Raw genomic sequence first — 20,653 nt, 5'->3', positions numbered from 1 at the left:
TTCTTGGCTTGAAACATTTGCAAATGGACATAAACTTCTCAAACAGATAAAAATATCATACTGCGGATGGTGATTCTTAAGAGAATGCACCAAATGAAAGGAATCCAAACCTGAAATATAATGAAAAATGGACCATGAGGAAACGGAGAAAGCAGTAAATCTCAGCAGAAGACTGCCCTACCCTCCCGATCAGCTAATGTGAAATGCCTGTGCTAATCAGTAGGCACTTGGACTGTGAATATAACAGTTTTCCTGCCATAGAATCAACAGGACTCTCTGACTCGTGATGAATGCAATGAAATTGTACAAAAGGAGCATAATAAGAAAAGACTGTGTTCTTTTCAAAATGTACATTTAAAAGTAAAATGGTACAGCTCCTAAAGGTATGATTTATGGTTGCTGTAGAAACAGAAGATACCACTCACAAAAATTACTTTGTTCATTCATCTCAGAAATTAAAAGGTTATTTTGCTCTTGCCCTTTGGCTTTAAAGCCCCTTCAATTGGAAATGCTGATTTCTGGGATTTCATTTACTTTCTTAACCGAACAATGGAACCTCAGGAATGGCAGGGATGGATGGTGGAAATCTCATGGGCCTGCTTCATTAAGGCAGGTCTGGTTCTTTAACCACACGGCATTGACTGAATGGTATTCCCTCCAAATTCTCATGTTGAAGCCCTAATACCCAATGTGTTGGCATCTAGAGATGTGGTTTTGGGGAGGTAATTAGCTTTGCATGAGGTCATGAGGATGGGGCCCTCGTGATGGGATTAGTGCCTTTCTAAGAAGAAGAGAAACCAGGGCTCTCTTTTTTTTTCCCATCATATGAGAACACAGTGAGAAGTCTGCGAGCCAGGAAGAGGGTTCTCACCAGAAACTGTCCATGCTGGCACTCTGATCTTGGAATTCCAGCCTCCAGAACTGTGAGAAAATAAATTTCTCTTGTGTTCAGTCTAGGGTATTTTGTTATGGCAGCCCAAGCAGGCTAAGACAATGGGCATCTCTCTCACAAACCAAAACTCCCCACTCTGTTTTCCATGACTCTCTCATCTAGTCATGTGCATCCATTTTTTGCTCCTTAAACACATCTTGTACGTGCCAGTTTTTTGTCCTTTCACTCGCTTTGCTGATGTTTACCTTCCTTCTTCCCAAAATGCTCTCCCCCACATCCTCTTCAGTTTCTAATCTCATCAAGCTTATTCTGCTTCTGCTCATCCATTCACACTGGAGGTCTGAGACACGGTATTATATCCGGGAAATACCAAGTTGCCCCTGATCTTGACTCAAGGTCAAGTGGGGGAGACAGACTCAATGACCATGTTCAGAAATAGGGTTATCAAGGAGGTAATGCCCTGCAAGTGCTATAGGAAAGGCAAGGGAAGAGCAACAGACACAGCTGAGGGAAAGTGAAGGTGATTCCTTTCCCAGTTGGGAGTAAGAGCCGAGCTGTGGATAAAGCTAAATGAGAACACCAGGCAGAAAAAGGAGAAGGAAGAGAGCCTTTCAAACAGAGGGAATGGCCTCTGCAGTTGCACTGAGGTATGAGAATAAAGGGAGTATGGAATAGTTCTCAGCTGTCCTCTCATCTGGAATGGACCTCAAAACATCATCTGTGTTTATTTCCATAACAGATTATTGGTTAGAGACAGGATGCATACATAACACTGATTTATTTTTCTTCCTTACATTACACTTTGAAATATTAGAGATATCTTGATGTTCTATATAGCCAGTCTTTTCAGATGATGGAAATTTATGGATCTGGAGAAAAGTATCTAGGGAAAAATTGGCAGAATTATGTTTTTTCCTTCCTCATTAAATTCCTCATTAATTCAGAATTGCAAACAAATGTAAACAATATATGACTAAGAATAAAAACAATTAAAGTATGTGTGATGATAACGGATGTGCCCAGTAGTGCTCGTCTGTGTTAATAAAGTAAGTTACAAGTCATGAGCAAACCTCTCCGATCTGCACTTACCACCAAGCAACCTTCCTCAATACACACCTGGAGGCTCTTGACCTGTTCCATTTAAAAGGGAAACAGTTTTTACATAAATGTCAAATTTACTGAGTTTTTTTGACAAATGGAAATGAAAACAAATACCATTACTGCTTTAAGGATGTGAAATCTTTAAAATACCTTTCACCTCTAGAAATGCTGAACTAAATGACCTCTACGGCAACCTCTCCTCCAAGTACAGTTTCTACAGGAAGAGAGGCTACTGTGTCCTTTTATACCTTATCTGTTTCTAAACTCTGCTGCTTGCCCTGGATCTCTGGTTTACCTAAATGGTCCATAATTTCGAAGACATGAGAAATTATGAACAGCCTGTTTGCATTCTAATTTCAGACTATTCAAGCTACTCTAGAGGCCTTTGTCTCTATGATCATAGATATTTTTTCAATCTTCCTGTGTTAGATTGTATTGTTCATTCCTTCCCCAAACATGGCCTGCCTGTGAGCACAGTAACTGCCTCCTTGACTTCGGGCTTGGCCAAATGACTTGCTTTGACCAATGGAACAGAAGTAGTAGTGATAGTTTCTGGTAGAGAATTTAAAAAGCATCACGTGGTTCCTATTTCTTATACATTTTCCCTCCATCATGAGAACAACAAATTCCAGTAGGGAATGCTTCTTTAGTCTGGTTCCTAGGGTGAGGACATCCATGCAGCAGACACGAACCCAAAAGTGGAGCCAAGTTCAGCTAAGCTTAGCAGAGTTATACCTGATCACAGACCTGTGAGCAGGAAATAAATGTTCTTGTAAGCCCTTGAGTTTTAGGGTTATTTGTAGCAAAGAGCTGACTAAAATTTTAAATTAATAATAATAACTGCTATCATTTATGGGGCATTTATATGTACTAGACATTGTTCCAAGAACAGTGCATAGGTCATATCTTTTAATCCTCACAACAAACCTGACCTACGGCGTGTATTAATATCCCTATTAAACAAATGAAGGTTCAGGGAGATATAAACTACTTGCCCAAAGACAGCTGACACCAGAAAACTCAGGTTCCTAACTAAGTTCTCTCTCAGTCATTGGTCTCAGAATCGTCCAAGGCACCACATGTCTGACAGGCAGTCATCAAAGAACCTCAAGTCTTCAGATTTTATTGATAACCCTCCAGGAATATTGAACTTGCTACTACTTCTTGGTCCACTTTTTTTTTTGATGGCAGAATAAGAAGACTGGCATAGGTAGGCTTAGGGTCTTTCATCAGTAAGGTCTGGAATTGCAGTTACAGTAACAGAGCCCATGCTGGAGGGTACAGCTGTATACTTCAGCATAGAGATACTATCACTTTATAGATTTGTATTTATGACTTCAGGATTCAAAACAGCTCTTAGAATTTCAACCATGGTCATGTTCAAACAACAGCTTTATGCCACAGGTGTGGAGATATGCATCAACTTAAAAAAAAAATGAAGGGCCAAGTCCTGAAATAATGATCAAGTTCTTAGATCCACTTCCTTCCCCAGGCATGGCTTCCTCCCAGCCCTTAGGTTCTGTAACCTTTCAATAAATTCTTCTCTTTGGCTTGTGTCTGCTGGAGGAGGTGTCTGTTCTTTGCAACCAGAGATATGATGCTGAATTGGTTGACCTCCAAGACCTCTTTAAACAAAATGAGTCTGTTAAAAACTCTAGGTATAATTAGGGACTTCACTTCTAACTAATCTTTAACTCTTATTAACAATCACTATTTGATCTGACCCCAGTTTTATACTTAGGCCTTAAAAATTCTTCTAACTTACCCTTCAACTTATCTTGAAATCATGCCTTTCCTAAATTGATGTGGGCTTCAGTATTCGGAATGCTAATCACCTTTCTCTATCTAAGACATAGGTGCTTGTTCCACTGCTAACTTGATAAACGTAATTAATGGAAGGTTTTGGCTTTCTCTTCTAGTTTTCTTATCACCATTCTTTCTGCATATACTTTCCTTAAGACCAAAGGGAGAAAAAAAGAGAAAAGATTGTAATCAGGTAGGAGTACATCTAAGTAGATAAAAGCCCTTTCCCTGCCACTTCTCCTTTTTTAGAAAAGAAATGAAACGACTCACTTTCTCTTAGCTTTTTGACTTAACTGGAACTTGAGTTAAACCAAGATTTTCCTTTAGAAATAATCTGAACACAGAATCAGACTCAAACTTGCTTCTGAGAAAAATGCTTTCCAAGCCCTTGTTTCTCTTTCAAAATGAAAATTTAGGTTTAAAAAGAACTTTTAAACAACCAAAAGTTTTAACAAGGATTGAAGACAGATTTGAGGTCATTTCACCCCATTGAAGGAGACTGGGGATCCAAGCTTCTCGTTAAAGCCTCCAGTGCCACTGGGATCATCACTAAACCAGCCTCAGCCAGAGCCTGAACAATCGGGGCTACATATAATTGTGAAGTTTAAAAAACTCAAAGTAGCTCTCACATTCTTCTGCTTAAGAAAGACAAATTTTGCTGCCTATCTGAAGCTATTATCACTTTTTTGACTGAGTTACGTGGCTCAATAAGTCCTGAAATAAATTATTTCTAAGGGAATATTTATTTTTAATAGGAAAAGCTAAGCAGTACCCTCATTCCCCCCATCTATTAAGACTGTTTTTATCTGGCTCACTAAAGAAGGATAATTCAATTAGAAAAGGTCAGAAGCAACAACTGACATAACGAATCTTCAGGCACTGAGAAATTCTAAGAGAAAGAGGCTTTATTTGTCAGTTTTCCAGTAGGCTGACATTCACGGAGTACCTTACACACAACACCTTTGCAAATGATAGGCCATCATCAGTGTATCAAAGCAGGCACAGATCTAGTTCTTCTAGTCTAGCACTAGCAAATTCCTTAAAACGGAGTCTGTCTGCTCCAGCAGAACACCTGAAGTCGAATGATGTGTTGACGGAATCTTCCTTGAAGCAGTCACAGCCAATGGAGTCTCACCTTTTAAACTAGCTGTTTGCCCACTAAGGTTGAAAGTTATCCCAATTTCATTTTGTCCAGAAATTTCAGTCCTAAAAAACAAAAAAATCCATTTTTCTCTCTATTCTTGAGATGGGATACGGTTTGAGAACCGTAGAAGAACAATCTTCCTTTGAAATCTAATTCAGATTTTCCAGCTGAGCTAGACTCCCTGCTTAGTGAAGTGAAGAATTTCTTTCATGGAGGTGATGTTTTTCCCACAGTGTTACTACACAGCTTGGCCAGCAATCTATGGGGGAAGGGACCTAAGTATTTGTTGCTTACAGTAAATTCACACCTGGGAAGAAGTCTTCCTGTGCTTACCCTCTCTGTACCAAAAACTCTCCCATACCACTACCTCCAGAAACTTGAAGAAACAGGGCACCGCCACCTCTTTTCATAATAATTTATTCTCCCCATGTCAGGAAAAAAATCAGGAATATTCAAAAATGTAAGGAAGAGAGAAGATAATGGCACTAATTCCTTTCTTCCGTTCAGGAGAGAAAACTTTCACGTGTCTCCAGAATTCTTCTAGCCCAGTATTTTCATTGATCCAGAGTAGACAAAATGCCATAAAGAGAAAACTAGAACACAGAGCTCAAGCACTATTAGGTAGAAAGGGCCAGGAAGAAATTAGGTAGAAAGGGCCAGGAAGAAATACAGAGAACTTGAACTTAGAACTTGAGAGTATCTGATTGGGCCAGAAAGAAATACAGAGAACTTCAACGTAGAACCTGAGAGTATCTGATTGAAATGTGAGAATGTTATCTCAACAGACTTCCCTGCATTGCAACAGTCGCAGGATGTCAGAAAAAGAAATCTCCACACCCAAACTATAAAAAACGAGAAGGACACAGGAAAAGAGTTGAGGAGATCCTCCACCTGGCATATTTGTTTTCACCAGCTGTTGATAACACTTTACGCCCGTGTTTCTGACTCCTGACATTCTGACTAAGTTGAAAGGGAGTGACTAGAAGTAAGAGCTACAGAATTCTAGAAGCTGTTGGATAGTGACAGCAGATGGACAGAATTACCAGCCTACTGTTATTATTGGAGCATGTTTACTGGATTTCATCCATTCCTCTTCCATTCCCCTTACCTCTGCTTAGTCCTGAGAGTCCATAATGATGCCAAAAGGATGAAGAGAACTACACATTTGCCTTTTGTGGAAAGGAAATATGAGGCATGAAATTCTGTGAAAGCCTTACCCCAAAATAAGAAAGTGGTTTGAAGATAGAGCTGCCTTTCTCCCTCATGAGCTGGACAAAGAGAACTGGTGAGTGATGCTGACCAACTGGGTTCTTGACAGCTCCCTCTGCATCATTGCCACACCAATCCTGTGGTCCAGAAGCTGAACGTTCCAGACCCTTCTACCATTTTCTCATTCCTGAAAAACGCCTTTACTGTCAGCAGAGACCAAAATTTCCCAAAGGCTGTGAGTCTATAGTCTATTCTTTCTCCCAGGGGCATCCTTTCTTCTTATTTTATCCATCCATGCCATAATACCTGGACCCCACCATCTACCCCCTGGAATCCTGACCTCCACTTCCTAGGGACAGCCCCTGATGCCACTCTCACTAGAAGCCTTGTTTCCAGTCCTCTCCACCCTTTTCCAGGCTCCATTTCCCACCATGGCTCTGATAATGGCTTCTGATTTTATTGTTCTGGGGGTACAGTCTGAGTCTTCGTACTTATTTTTAAACATAAATACAAAAAAACCCTCCAAGGTGATTATAGTGTGATGTGTGCAGCCAGGGTTGAAAATCACTGCTATAAATGGTAGTTAGGTTTGAGGATTCTATTAGAAGTTGAGTTCAACTTTATTATAAATTAAATTAGCTTTTGAAGATTGGCTTGAGAATCTAACCATTATTTTTAAATTTGTTTCTTGAGCAAAATGTGTCCCAATTTATAAATAGCTGACTTGCAAACTGACTGGAAACTTGCCAGTGAAGGGATGCTGGTCAGCAAAAATGTCCCATCTTAGATAACTATGTCTGGCACATAGTAGGCACCCAATATGTCCAACTTAATTGAATAGTTTTTGGAATGCAGGATGATCTTAAGTAGGAAATTGACAACTTTTTTTTCCCACCTGAGGACGTTTAAACAGTTTGCCAATGTGTTTTCATTGATGATGTAACAGAGAGGCTTACCGATATGTCTAAGGCTGTACTACATGTCAGGGATGTGGCCTAAATCACCACTTAAAATTAGGTTAAGCCTCACACATACCCTTTGTAGCCGTTTACCTCCAGAATCAGGGACCCCCTCCCCAGCTTTACTGAGATATTGATGACGCATAACATATGTGAGATTAAGGTGGGCATCACGATGATTAGATGCATGTATATATTGTGAAAAGCGATTCCCACAGTGTTAGTAACATCCCCATGTCTCATTATTACATTGTGTGTGTGTATGTGTGCGTGGTGGCAACATTTAAGATCTACTCTATTAAAACTTTTTAAGTATAAAATAAAATCTTAAAAAAAAAAAAGTTTTTAAGTAGAGGGCACCTGGGTGGCTCAGTAGCTTAAGTGTCTACCTACAGCTCAGGTCCTGGGATTGAGGCCCGAGATAGGCTCCATGCTCAGCGGGGAATCTGCATCTCCCTCTCCCTCTGCTCTCCCACCCCCCATTCGTGCTCTCTTCTCTTTCTCTCTCTCTCACATAAATACATAAAATCTTTTAAAGAAAGAAAAAAGTTTTCAATTATATAGTACAGTCCTGTTAATTGTAGTCGCCATGCTGCGCATTAGATCCCTCGGTCTTATTTATCTTATAGCTGGGACAGAGTCAGGTTTTAAACTCCTTTTTCTAGTCAGTTGACCTATAGCTCAGTCAGAATTCTGATTTCATCTATCAGGATTGAACTACGCTCTGTACATTTTATAAATAACAAATCACAGCGAAGGGCCGGCTACATGCGGTGTGCCAAAGAAAAGAGAATAAATGAACCCACAGTAGATGTATCAAGATCAAGAGGCATCTTCACTATTAAATGCCTGAAATCATGAGGTAAAATATCAATTTAACTAAATTAATTTCAGTCTCTTGAACTGTCACTGCAGAACAAACTCTGAAAATGAAGAGCGTCGTTTATACCTTCCTGATTTGGTAGAGCACATACTTAATGGAATCTCAGGGCAATTAACGTCCTAGGTCATCATACAGACACAGGAAGACTCTTGTCTCCCTGCTTTCGGCTGTCATCAGGCACCCCTCCTACCAGTACCATCTAGTCTCCAGTTTCACAGTCAACAAAACCCAGAAAGTGACATTTGCATACCAGCCTCCCATAGGAAAGGTTCCTTAGTCTTCTGTCAGCACAAAGCTCTTTCAATTATGTTCAGACTCAGAAGTGCCATTTTATTTATCAGAAGGCCATTTTCCAGTTTTTAAATGGCTTTGGACCTGCCACTTCTCTGAGTAACCCTGACGAAAAGAGCACTTGCCATTCACCTTGGACTGGGCGTGTAGCAATCCCCCATGACCAGCATGCTGTTAATACGACTAATGTATTCAGGATGGTGCCCTTAGCAGAGAAGGCTTTCTAAAACCCAAGCCTGCAACTGCTGATTTGCACATTGTGAGAGAAGAAAAACTAAGTGCTCACAACTGTGGTGCTGTGAATACTGTTTCCTTCCGCTCACTCCTGGTTCAGGAATTCATGATTATATTAATGAAGCCAAGGGGTTATGTCAGATAGTGAATGGCTCCAGCTCCTGCATTATTTAATTTTTTTTTTTTTTTTGGATGGCAGCACCATCGTTCTCCAGGCTACATGCGTCACCCTTGACTTTGCCCACTCCCTCATCCTTCGTGCCCCATTAGTTACTGACTCATGTCAGCTTTTCCTTCATGCTGTCTCTCGCACCTGTCTCCTACTTTGCATCCCACTGCTACTTTAAGACCCTGAGTAACAAAGTGGCTTAGGGGTAGGCCTCAGATGAGAACATCCACCCACTGTGGTATATCTATGAAATCTACATGCACACCCAGTCACGGGAAGCCACCAACAACACCCAAGGTGTCCCTTCACAATCATGGCATTTTCTTTAAAATCACAAAAATTGGAAGCCATGAGGGGGGTTAAAAAAAAAAAAAGAAAAAATATATATATTATGACAATACCCAAGAACTGCCATGAAAAAAAGATGTTTTTCTATCTCCCTACCCAATAATTTTCTCTAGTCACAGGTACTTTATTGTGGAAACAGCTTCTATGTATTTCCCGGTAAGGTGTTGGAACTGAGAAAGTGCAAGCCGGGTTAGACACAAAATCAATATTCTTTGATTCAGTCTCTGCTCTTCACCATGGCACTTTCCCCCATCATCTCTTTCAAGAAGGCAATGCAACAGGAAAATCAGATTTTTCTCTAATCAGGGGTAAGGAGTGACTTTTAGCTTTGTGATTGATCATCAAGGAGCTTCAAAGAACTCAGTGTTGGTTAAAGTAGTACAGCCATTTGAATCCTGAGTTCCTATTGCTACATACCACCGAAATCTTTTTTTGATTTTTTTTCCTTTGTGCACCAGTACAGAAGCTGTAGTATTTAATAGGCATGTTAAGCATTGGCCTAGCTTCCACTGATAGCTATTCAGTGGAAGGATCTTTGACTAGATGAATGGATGAGTTAGTTTCTCCCAACAATTCACCTTTGGACAATGTGCTTCTTTGAAGAGAAGAGTGGAGCATACCGAGGAGGGAACCACTTTTCTATGGATAGCTATTATTTTCCTCTAACATACGTGTTTCCTTTTTTGGCACTCATCACATTTCAGAGAATAACTCAGGGATATGTAATCTTAGCAGTTTCTTTTTGTCTTGAAAGAAATACAAGCTGCATGTGGTTAAAGAATTATATCTTCTGCGATTTGTGTTTTAGACAAAGGTACGTTATTTTTATGTTTATTCTACCCAGAATGTGAAAAGACAAATAGAAATAACTGGCAACTTACTAGCTTATTTAGAACAAAATCATTTTGAGTATTAAGTTTCCTTGAATATATTGAAATATTTGAGATCATTATTGCACCTTGAAAGTACTGAAATTTAACGTTTCAGGGCGAAGAAATGCACCAGCTAATGAAGGATTAAAAAAAAAACACATATATTTAGCACCTAAGGAGTTGTTATATATAAACCCGGAAAAGGGATTCATTTAACTTATGCTCCACATTTTAGAAGCATATCAGCTGCAGAAAACCAGGGGAAGACAACACATGGACATTTATTTAACAAACAATATGCAGTTATTCAACAAACACTAAACACATCAAGTTGCCTGCTATGAGCTGGGCCCTGCACAGATAAGGTATTTTGCCTTTTAATGTTAATCCTTGTATTAGAAAGGAAAACATGTAAACATTTTTGTGTGCTTTTATGCCCAAGCCCTTAGAAGATCCGTGAAGTATTTTGGCTGTAATAATATGGCATCTCTCCAAATAAAGCATTCTGTGCCTTGGGGAGGAATTTGTCTCAAAAGTGGCCTTAACAGCCCATTTCTCTCCTTACAGACCATAAAATGTTCAACATCATCCCAAAACTGCTTCAAAGTGTTTCAAAACCCAATCAATACTCTTCAACCCTCTTCTTGGGATTCTAGACCCGCAATTCACCCAGCTCTGTTTTTCCCTCCAGACCTTCATTCTGGTCACCTCACTTTGTGCCTGGCATCAGGGACAACGTGCTTATGGAGAAGTGTGATTCTCCTGTCTGGATTCTATCATCTCCTTCTTTCCTGACCTGACTTTGATGCCCCCCCTGTTCTGTGGCGCACTGGAGTGACAAGAGCAAGGAGTTATTGCTTCTAAGCAGAGTAGGCTGTCTGAACCGTTAACCCTCTGGAGCAAAGAGCAATCATGTTTACTCAGAGTGAGGGAAAATGGAGACACTTGAAGCCTCATCAGTAAAGAAAATCGAGCTAACAGGGGGATTCAATTATAAGCTCACTGACAACCAGTTAGCACTGTGTTTGGGTTCATCTCTCTTTGGGCTATTTTATAGAAAATATTTCAAATTAAGAAAATAAAATCCTATGATAATTCCCATGCTGCATAAATTGTTCCAGAGCCCAGAAAAATATGGAACATTTCCCAATTCATATTACCAATCCAGCATCACAGTGATACTGAAACCTGGAAAGAGCCAAGAGGGGGTAGGGATGAAAAATGACAGTACAATTACTCTTATAATTACAGACTCAAAAATCCTCAATTAAAACCCAACCAACTGATCTTAGCACTAAATTAAACAGTCATACTCCTATGGCCAAGCAGGTTCTATTCCAAGAGTGCAAGGATAATTGAATATAGGGAAAGCTATCAACATGGCACTCCTCAAGTGTGTTAGACTGAACCCTAAGTCAATGGGATACTAACAAGTATTATATGAAGGAAGGGGGCAGGTAATGTTTGGAAGTGGTGGGTTTAACAAAGTTAACTGGACTATTTTCATTGTACTGAGATATAATTGACATACAGCACTATATAAGTTTAAGGTGTACGGCATTAATGACTTGACGAGATATATCGTGAAGTGATTATCACAGTAAGTTTAATTAACATTCATCATATAATATGGATACACACACACACGTTTCTTTTTCTTTTGATGGGAACTTTGAGGATCTATCTTCTTAGCAACTTGCAAATATACCATACAGCAGTGTGGGGGGTGTGTGTGTGTGTGTGTATAATTTTTTTAACAGAATTTCTTGACTGCCAAATTCAGACTTGTCAGCATCTTTCACATGATAATGAGCTAATGAATCTCTAAGAAAAGAATGTGCTATGCAACATTTCCCCAAGTTATCTGACCAGATGACAATTTCCTCCCCCACTCAGTTTTCTTCATGGACCAGCCTATGGAAAAAGTATTCTCTGGGAAAATGTTTTTTGGAAGATCCCATATTAACTTAATTCATTGCATCAGTCACTCAGGGAAACACTCTATCATTTCTTCAACAGATGCCAGAAAGAATTTAATACAATTCAATATTCAATCCAAGTAAAATTATTTTAATCTATGACTAAAGGGATATCTCCTTAACATAATAAAGAATACCTCCTAAACTAAGGGTCAGCATCATAAGTAATGGTGAAATGCTAGAAAATATGTGCCATTAAAATCAAGAACAAGAAAAACGTGTATGCTGTTATCTTTTTTCTTGACATTGTCTGAAAATTTTAGTGAACGGAATAAAACATGAAATGTTAATGATGAGAAGAAACAGAGATCTTATACCTACATGAAAGATTTTTTAAAAATTATGGAAGGAAGGGGCACCTGGGTGGCTCCGTTGGTTGAGCATCTGACTCCTGATTTCTGCTAAGGTCATGATCTCAGTGCCCTGAGATCGGGCCCCAAGTCCCAGTCCCTGCTCGGTGGAGAGTCTGCTTGAGATTCTCTCTCTGCCTCTCCCTCTGCCCTCCCCCGCTCACACACATGCACGCGTGCACGCTAAGTAAATAAAATCTTTAAGAAAATTATAGAAGGAAGCTAAAAACAATTAAAATAAAAGAATTTGATAAAATGGCCAAGTACAAAATACATATATTTAAAAATTAAGTCTTCTCTAATAACCAGAACAAATGGGTAGAAAATATAACATACTGAAATAATCCTAAAATTCATAACAGCAAAAGTATTTTTAAACATTACTGAAGAATAATCTTAATTAAAATTTGTGGGACTTTCAGGACTGGACTACCAATTTCATTGATTGGAAAATATGTCCATTCTCCCTAAATTAATAAGTTTGAATGCAATTCTGATTAAAATTCCAGTGGTGCAAAAATAGTCACAAAGGTAAAAGTATATTGACAAAGTAAGGGGAAGAAACGTTGGTAACACATATGGAATGCAAAGAGTACTTTTTATTTATTTATTTTAAAGATTTTTATTTATTTGACAGAGAGAGAGAGAGACAGAGCACAAGCAGGGGGAGGGGCAGGCAGAGGGAGAAGCAGGCTCCCTGCTCAGCAGGGAGCCCGATGTGGGGCTCTATCCCAGGACCCTGGGATCAGGACCTAAGCGGAAGGCAGCTGCTGAACCGACTGAGCCACCCAGACGCCCCAAAAGTTGATGTTTTAATATAAAACTTGCTCTTTAAACATCATTGGGAAAAGGCAAACAACGGAAGAAAAAGGGCACAGGCGCATGTGCTCACACAGGTTCGGCTTAGCGACCGTGGTCTTCTTTCCGACAAATGCTCGTTCTTTGTAAGCTCTCCTCTGCCCACCCTGTGTCAGCGTCAGATGCCCCCAGGCTCATCCCCGGCCCTCTCACCCGGCTTCATTCTGCTCACTTAGTACCACCTGACATAGTAGAGATGTGTTTATTTACTGTCTTTCTCCTCCCACTCCTCTATAAATCCCATGAGTGTCATTTATTTGGTTAATCTCTGTTTTCCCAGGGTCTAGATAATATTTGTCACATGGTAGGGGCTCAATAAAGACTTGTTGATTAAAGGAGCAAATGCTGTTTAGTCTCCTCTATTTATTTAAGTATTTCCTAAATTCGTTGGACATTGGACTCACTTATTCTGTGTGCCTGACTTTTTAATTCACATCAGCATGTCCCTGCCTTTGGTTCATGTACTTAGGGCTACCTCATTGGCTTAGGATGGACTTGCTATTTTGTAATGAAATTGTACTTCATGTGAAGCAGGGCACTAAAGCTTTGGGTAAAAACCACATTTTAATCGGAATCTGTCACAGGCCCATGAAAATTCCCATTTGTGTTGACAGATTGGCTCATTTCAATGTATCAGAAGATTCTTATAAAGGAAGTAGTTTGAAAGGAATTGTCACCTCGCAGCAGGCTGGCTGCCAAGGATAATGAGGCAAGTGGTATGCTTGGTTGGGGCCGTCATGGGACCATATAAGGTACAGGGCTGCTGCGTCAGAATCAGAGCTGTAGGTCATGGCTGTACAGCTTGTCCCCTGCACAAGGGCGCAAGGCTGGGAGGGAAGCTAGGGGCACAGGGGCCCCAAACCAGTTCTGTTCTGTTTGCCATGATTCTGGTTGCATTAGCCCAGAGAAAAGGATGCCTTTCAGTAATCCCTCACCTGGGAGGGGCATCTTTTTCTATTAGAACAAAGGTTAAGAATATGGTAGCACTGGGCCTGATCATAATGGAGACTTTCCTTAGTAATTTAACCACCAGTTCAGAAGGCAGAGAAAAAAGGAAATGATCAGAGATTCTACAGCTGGAACATTTGTTGTCAGTGAAGGGAAAAAGAAAGCTCCTGGGAAGAGCCACTAGTAATTAGCAGTAAGGAGAGCAAAATGTTTTATTTTAATACATTTCAATAAGCTTAATAAAAAACAATTTTTTAAAATAAAGAGACTAAAGTGAGCATAATCCTGGAAACCTTAAAAAAGACTGGATAAGTTTACACTGAATATTAAGTTCGGTAAGATTGACAACAAGAAAGGTTTAAGGATATAAGTGCTATCTGGCCTTTTATTCATTAACCCATAGTTTAGTGAGATTATTCCAAGTGCCAACAGGTTATGGAAAATGCAAGGAGGACGAAGTTTAGGTGAAGAGCCAGTACAATGTATTAGGTGCCACAGTGAAAGTCCAAACAGATTTTTGGTAGTGTAGAAAATAAAGTGACTGGCTTTTATTGTGCATGTTGGAGAAGGTGTTTATAGGAGGGATATGTCTGGGTATTAAAGTATGAATAAGAGTTTGCTTATTAGATAAAGAAAGAGCATTCCGGGCAGAGGAATCAATATATGATGAAAGACAGAGAAATTAAACTGCAGCACATCCAGGGGACGATGAAGAGTTTAATGTCACCATACCATAGAGTGTCTATGATGGAATGGCAGGAAATAAGGCTAAAGAGGTAGGTTTTGTAATGTCAGAATGTGATGGAGCCTTCTTTGTTACATGTGTGTATTTGGATTGTACCTTTTAAGCTATAGAGGGCTAGCAGATGTTTCTTAGGAAACAATGTGATTAGATTTTATGATAATAAGCCTGTGTGGGTTATGAGCTGCATTTGGGAAATACTGGTGATAGAATGACAAAATAGGAAACCCAGTTAAGCCATAATGGATATGGAGACTACGGTGTCACAAAGGATTAGAGAGAAGAGAGAGCAGAGCTAAGGAACATTCTAGAATAGCAAGATGGATGCAAGAAGATGCAGCAAAGAATCAAACTAAAGTTATTTCTAATTTGAAAACTAAGTGGGATGATGACACCATAATGGAAATGGAGACTCCAGAGGTCATGCTATTTTAGGGTGTAAGTTAACAGAGTCTGGTTTGGATGTGTTAAATTTGAGATGCCTGTGGAACTTCAGTTTGTGTAGTTCCAAGATAAATCTAGAATATGAATTTCGATAAGGAGAGATCTTGAAATAATAAGATTATCAGTTGTAGGGGAGGAATAGAGGTCATGGAGAAAAGAGGAACAAGAAGGGGTGTTTTAAGGAACTCCAACTGATGTGTCAACGGAGGGAAAGGGGTCAATGCAGGAGATAGAGACAACACTGTTAGAGATGTAATTTGATGCATGGTTCTTTTATTTATTTTTTATTTATTTATTTTTTTTTCTTTTTTTTTTTAAAGATTTAATTTATTTATTCGACAGAGAGAGAGACAGCCAGCGAGAGAGGGAACCCAAGCAGGGGGAGTGGGAGAGGAAGAAGCAGGCTTCCAGCAGAGGAGCCTGATGTGGGGCTCGATCCCAGAACGCCGGGATCACGCCCTGAGCCGAAGGCAGACGCTTAACCACTGTGCCACCCAGGCGCCCCGATGCATGGTTCTTTTAGACATTGCTAGAGATTACATTTATATTCTCTTTTCATCTCTCATAGAGAATATTTAAATTATGCATACTATTCTTTTCATTAATTTTTTTAATAAAAAACATTCTAGCAGGCAGATTAGGTGCTTACTTATAAATTTCTAGGAGTCGGTGTCGTGTCCAGCCTTTCCTGAACACATTTGATTACAGAACCCTTAACATCTGATGTTTTGTAGAACGTATTCTGGAAAATATTACACTACATACTTTTAATCTTGTGTTATGTACAGAAGCTAAATTGACAGATTCATTATAATAAAATACTTCTTACCTATTAAAAATGAAACACCAAATTCATCTGTTCTCATAATTCAAATATTCAGCCATTCTTTTAAAGAACTATGACTTTGCAAGGCCCAGCCAATTTTTTATGTAGTGCAGAGTGAGAGTCACGAAGATTTATGCACTTGAACCAAACATGTATGTTTATAGACTAACACCAAGTTTTCTTCTATATGCTTGACTTTTTATTTCTCATTTAATTTTTGACCAGATTTACCTACATTATTATTATGCAATATTTTATACATATGAAAGATTAGAGGTAATGTATTCATAGTCCATAGAATAATAAACTACCAAGCTTAAGAAATACAATATTATCAATTCAGATCCTTGAATTCCAATCCGGTCCCCCTAGCAGGAGTGATCGTGATTTTAGTTTTTGGATTTATCACTTCATTTTTTTTCAGTATAGTTTTACTACACACGTATGTGTCCGTGAACAAGATGTTATTTGGTTTTGTGAGTTTTTTGGCTTTATGTAAACAGCATTATTTTGTATATGGTTCCTCTATGACTTGTCTTTTTCATTCAATATTTTGTGAGATTCATCTCTGTTAATGCTTGTGGCTACAGTTCATTCATTTTTTTTTACTACCATAGTAAAATCCATTTATGAGTACATAACAATTTATTTATCCATTCTTTTGTCAATGGGTATTTGAAATGTTTCCAGTTCTCTTTTTCTTCTTGCAAACGTTACCAATATGAATATTCACACACCTGCACTAGTGTTTCTCCAGGGAAATATCTATGAGTAGAACTGCTAGGTAGAAAGATAAGCAAATGTTCAACTACAAGATAATTCCAAATTGTTTTCCAAGGGGCTGGGATGAATTTATACTCCTATCAATAGCACAGAAGAGCTCTAGCTATTCTTAATCCTCCGTAATACTACCTTAAAATTTTTGCCAATGGTATGTAATTTGGTGTAAATTTGTATTGCCCTGATTACTAATGAGGTTGAGAATATTTTCACATGTTTATCAGCTATTCATATTTCTTCTTTAGTGAAATGCCTGTTCAGATTATTGCTTTTTTTTTTTCCCAATGAGTTGTTTTCCTTTTTCTTAATGATTCTTTAGGAATCCTTGATGCTACTCCCATATATATGTGTTAAAAGTATCTTCTCTCACTGTGGCATATCTTTTTACTTTTTTCCTTAAATCTTTCTAACTTAAAATTAATCAATTAAACTGATGAAATTTTTAAAAATAAAAATCACTACCTTAGTTTATTAATTAGTAAAGTTAATAAGAGTAATTACATGTATCAACCTTTTTCTTTACAGTTTGTGTTTTGGGGGCTGTTTTTAAGAAATTCATCCCCAACTGGATATCAAATTTAAGATTCTTTAAAAAGCACATTTCCTTTGCTTGCCTTACAGCTTAAAATCACAAATCCATCATTAAATTAACAACTTACAAACAAAATGATTTAGGAGGTCTCAAAATTTCATGCCTTTCCTCCTGTTAGTCCCCTTCCTGGACTCTACATTCACTCATCATCTCTTCCTTGAGGGTGTATGCATGCGCGCGCGCGCGCGCGCGCGCGCGCGCACACACACACACACACACACACACACACACACACACACACACACGCATGCACCCGCCCATCTTTCCTTTTCTCCCCCACCCCCATGCTCATCTCCAGGCCTGCCTCCCTACGAAAGCAGTCACCAGTGACAACTTGGGTGAACTGACAGCATCAGATTTTCACACTGAAGCTTGTTCCCATGTGCTCGCTTCACACAATCTTTAACCAAGCTGTCTGTGGTTAGGGCTGTCTTTAATTTTCTCCAATTCTTTTTCCTCTTTCTTTCTTCTAAAAATACAATAGCATTGACTTTTATTCATTCATGTTAAGTCCCTTGAAATTATATCTGCTGCATTTAAATACTCATTAATGTAAATGCTGAACAAATCCATTCCAATGGATACTCAATATCCCATAGAGTTAAGTCACTTCAACACAGCCTCATGACAACTCCCACACCAAAATATTATTTTTAAAAGTTTGGCCCACTATTACTCCCATGTTATGTTTTTTTTTTTTTTCAGCAGTCAAGTGTACATGTGACAGTTTTTTTCTCTTTCTAGAAGCCCTATTAACATTCTTCCTTTCTCACGTGATGACCTCATCCCTTACTTGGCAAAGTGATTAGAAACTATTTAAGTCTCTGGGGGTGCCTGGGTGGCTCAGTTGGTTAAGCATCTGCCTTCGGCTCAGGGCCTAGGATTGAGCCCCGCAGGACTCCCTGTTCAGCAGGGAGTCTGTTTCTAGCCCTCCCTCCTCCCCTCCCTATCCTCCTTGCTTATGCTCTTGCTGTCTTTCTTTCTCAAAAGAATAAATAAAAAACTTTAAAAAATAAAAAACAAAAGTCTGAAATTTCTTCCTCCCTGTTTTCCCTGCTCGGTTCCTCTAAACTTTTCTGCATTTATTACGTGTTCTCATTCATTTGGACTGACGAGGGGTATCTCCCACTTCATCAGGGACCCAATTTGGATCCTGCCCATGCCAATTGCTAGTTAGACTTCTTACTGCTCCACCTTTCTCTTTTTCTTCCTTTGTGAGTGATACTGCTCTCATCTCTCCCTCAGCTGGTCCCTTTCAGCACTACTTGGGCTAATGTCCCTATTCCCACTGCATTACTTCCTCATTCTAGGCAGATTGGCTTTGCCCATTCAGTCTACAGGGGATGGACTCCAAACGGTTTTTCTTAGGAGATCTAGGTTTGAATCCTGACTTGGCCACTGACTGGTTGTTCCAAGCTTTGGAAGAAAGACAAGGAATTTGTCTCAGCCACAGTGCCTTTGTAAATGGGAATAATTATCCCTACGTCATGAGGTTGTTGTGAAGATTCAGTACAACATAATATTTGAAACTAAGCTTCATGCCAGCACACAATAAGAGTTCTCCATGTGTAAATTCTCTTTAAATTTTAATTTCATTGCTTCTTCTTCAATCTCTTCTTTCAACTTTGGAAAAATAAATTCGTATGGCTTCTTGAGCTAATGGTTGAAATCTTTCACCCTATAATGATCTCTTTTAACTAAGACCCAGTGTCCTAATTCTGTTATTTACTTAAAATAACTATACATTTTCCTCAAATTACCTTACTCATTTCATTTTATTCTTACTATTTGTCCAGTTACGTTTCAGTGAATACTGGAAAATAAAAGGCAAAGAGAACTAAAATTAGTGAACTTTAATATGCTGTTTTCCTGAAAGAGAACTCTTTTTAGGTGGCATCTTCACCTCAATACATTTGCCCATTTTGTAGATGACCATTTCCTGGAAACTTTCAGTGAAATGGGATTTGGAAAAATACATTAGATAAATGGCTTCTGAAGTAGTGTTCTAATCTAATTATTAAAGCCAATCCATATTCATAAGTTGGGAGCTGAAAAAAAAATTCCTTTGATGCATCTGTTTTATAATAACCCTGACGTTTTAAAATGTATCAGACAGCCATCTACCAGAGACAGCACAGAGCACTTTCGGCACAGTGAGACAGCCACAGAGGCGGAGCAGGCTTCTATACACGATGATGTACTGACTGGTATACGCTCAGACCCAGGACTTTTTTGGAGGGGAAAGGGGCACAGAAAAATGAGCAGGGGTCGTGTCTTATAAGTCCTTATATGCCTGCCTCTAGCAGAATATATGACTCAGAGTGGGAACTCACAGAAAGAGGAACTGAATAATGACAGCAGGGTTGAAATATGACTTCATTTGAGAGAGGTGAAGGCCATCCCATTTCCAGATTAGTGTACCTTTAAAATAATCTTTGCTCTAAAAAAGATTTTTAATTCTTACCGGTTTTTCCTCTTCCCCCTAGATTAGTTTTCTTTTCTTTTCTTTTTTTTTTAAAGATTTTATTTATTTATTTAACAGAGAGAGAGACAGCCAGCGAGAGAGGGAACACAAGCAGGGGGAGTGGGAGAGGAAGAAGCCGGCTTCCAGCGTAGGAGCCTGATGTGGGGCTCGATCCCAGAACTCCTGGATCACGCCCCGAGCCGAAGGCAGACACTTAACGACTGAGCCACCCAGGCGCCCCCCCCAGATTAGTTTTCTAGCTGTGGAGAATAAACATAGCACATAGAATACCAAATTATGTGTTCTGAAAATTGAGTATTAATGATCATAACCTCATTGATGTTCATCACTCCAAACAATAAAATATGATAGAAAATGAAGTACTTTTCTATAGTTTCTAAGCAACACTCTTGTCACCACAGATACACACACACACACACACACACACACACACACACACACTGGGCTAAATAATAAAGGGAGCGATAAAATAATCAAACAACCCATTTTATCATAATTTCTTGGATATTTCAGGTAATCCATGCTTCTGAATTGAATTATACTTGATTTTTCATATGTGGACATAGCACTCAGCTCCTTTTCACCATAAAATGTTGACTCTACTATAGTTCCTTTACAGTAAGCTCCTACTCCAAAGCTGAAGAAAAACCCCCACAAAACTTACATAAACATTTCAATTATTTTGTGCATAACAGAATAATAAAGGACAACTTATTTTAATGTGAACAGCTAATGAAAAATAAA

General features: G+C 39.0%; 1 protein-coding gene across 9 annotated transcripts in view; it reads right to left on the bottom strand.

Annotated features, from left to right (window-relative positions):
* ST6GALNAC3 (ST6 N-acetylgalactosaminide alpha-2,6-sialyltransferase 3) overlaps positions 1–20,653 on the bottom strand; it is a 514,884-nt gene that overhangs the window by 18,531 nt on the left and 475,700 nt on the right. The window contains exon 4 of one of the 9 annotated variants that reach the window (XM_045801998.2): positions 4,932–5,002. The exons of the other annotated variants lie outside the window; for them this stretch is intronic. Within the exon in view, the coding sequence (XP_045657954.1) occupies positions 4,932–5,002 (71 nt within the window). The remainder of the gene's footprint in view (positions 1–4,931; positions 5,003–20,653) is intronic. 9 annotated transcript variants of the gene reach the window in all.

This window comes from Ursus americanus, chromosome 12 (genome assembly GCF_024610735.1).
Source record: "Ursus americanus isolate L20-20 chromosome 12, mUrsAme1.1.p, whole genome shotgun sequence".
NCBI classification, from domain to species: domain Eukaryota; kingdom Metazoa; phylum Chordata; class Mammalia; order Carnivora; family Ursidae; genus Ursus; species Ursus americanus.
This window is presented reverse-complemented; position numbering and strand designations above follow the sequence as displayed.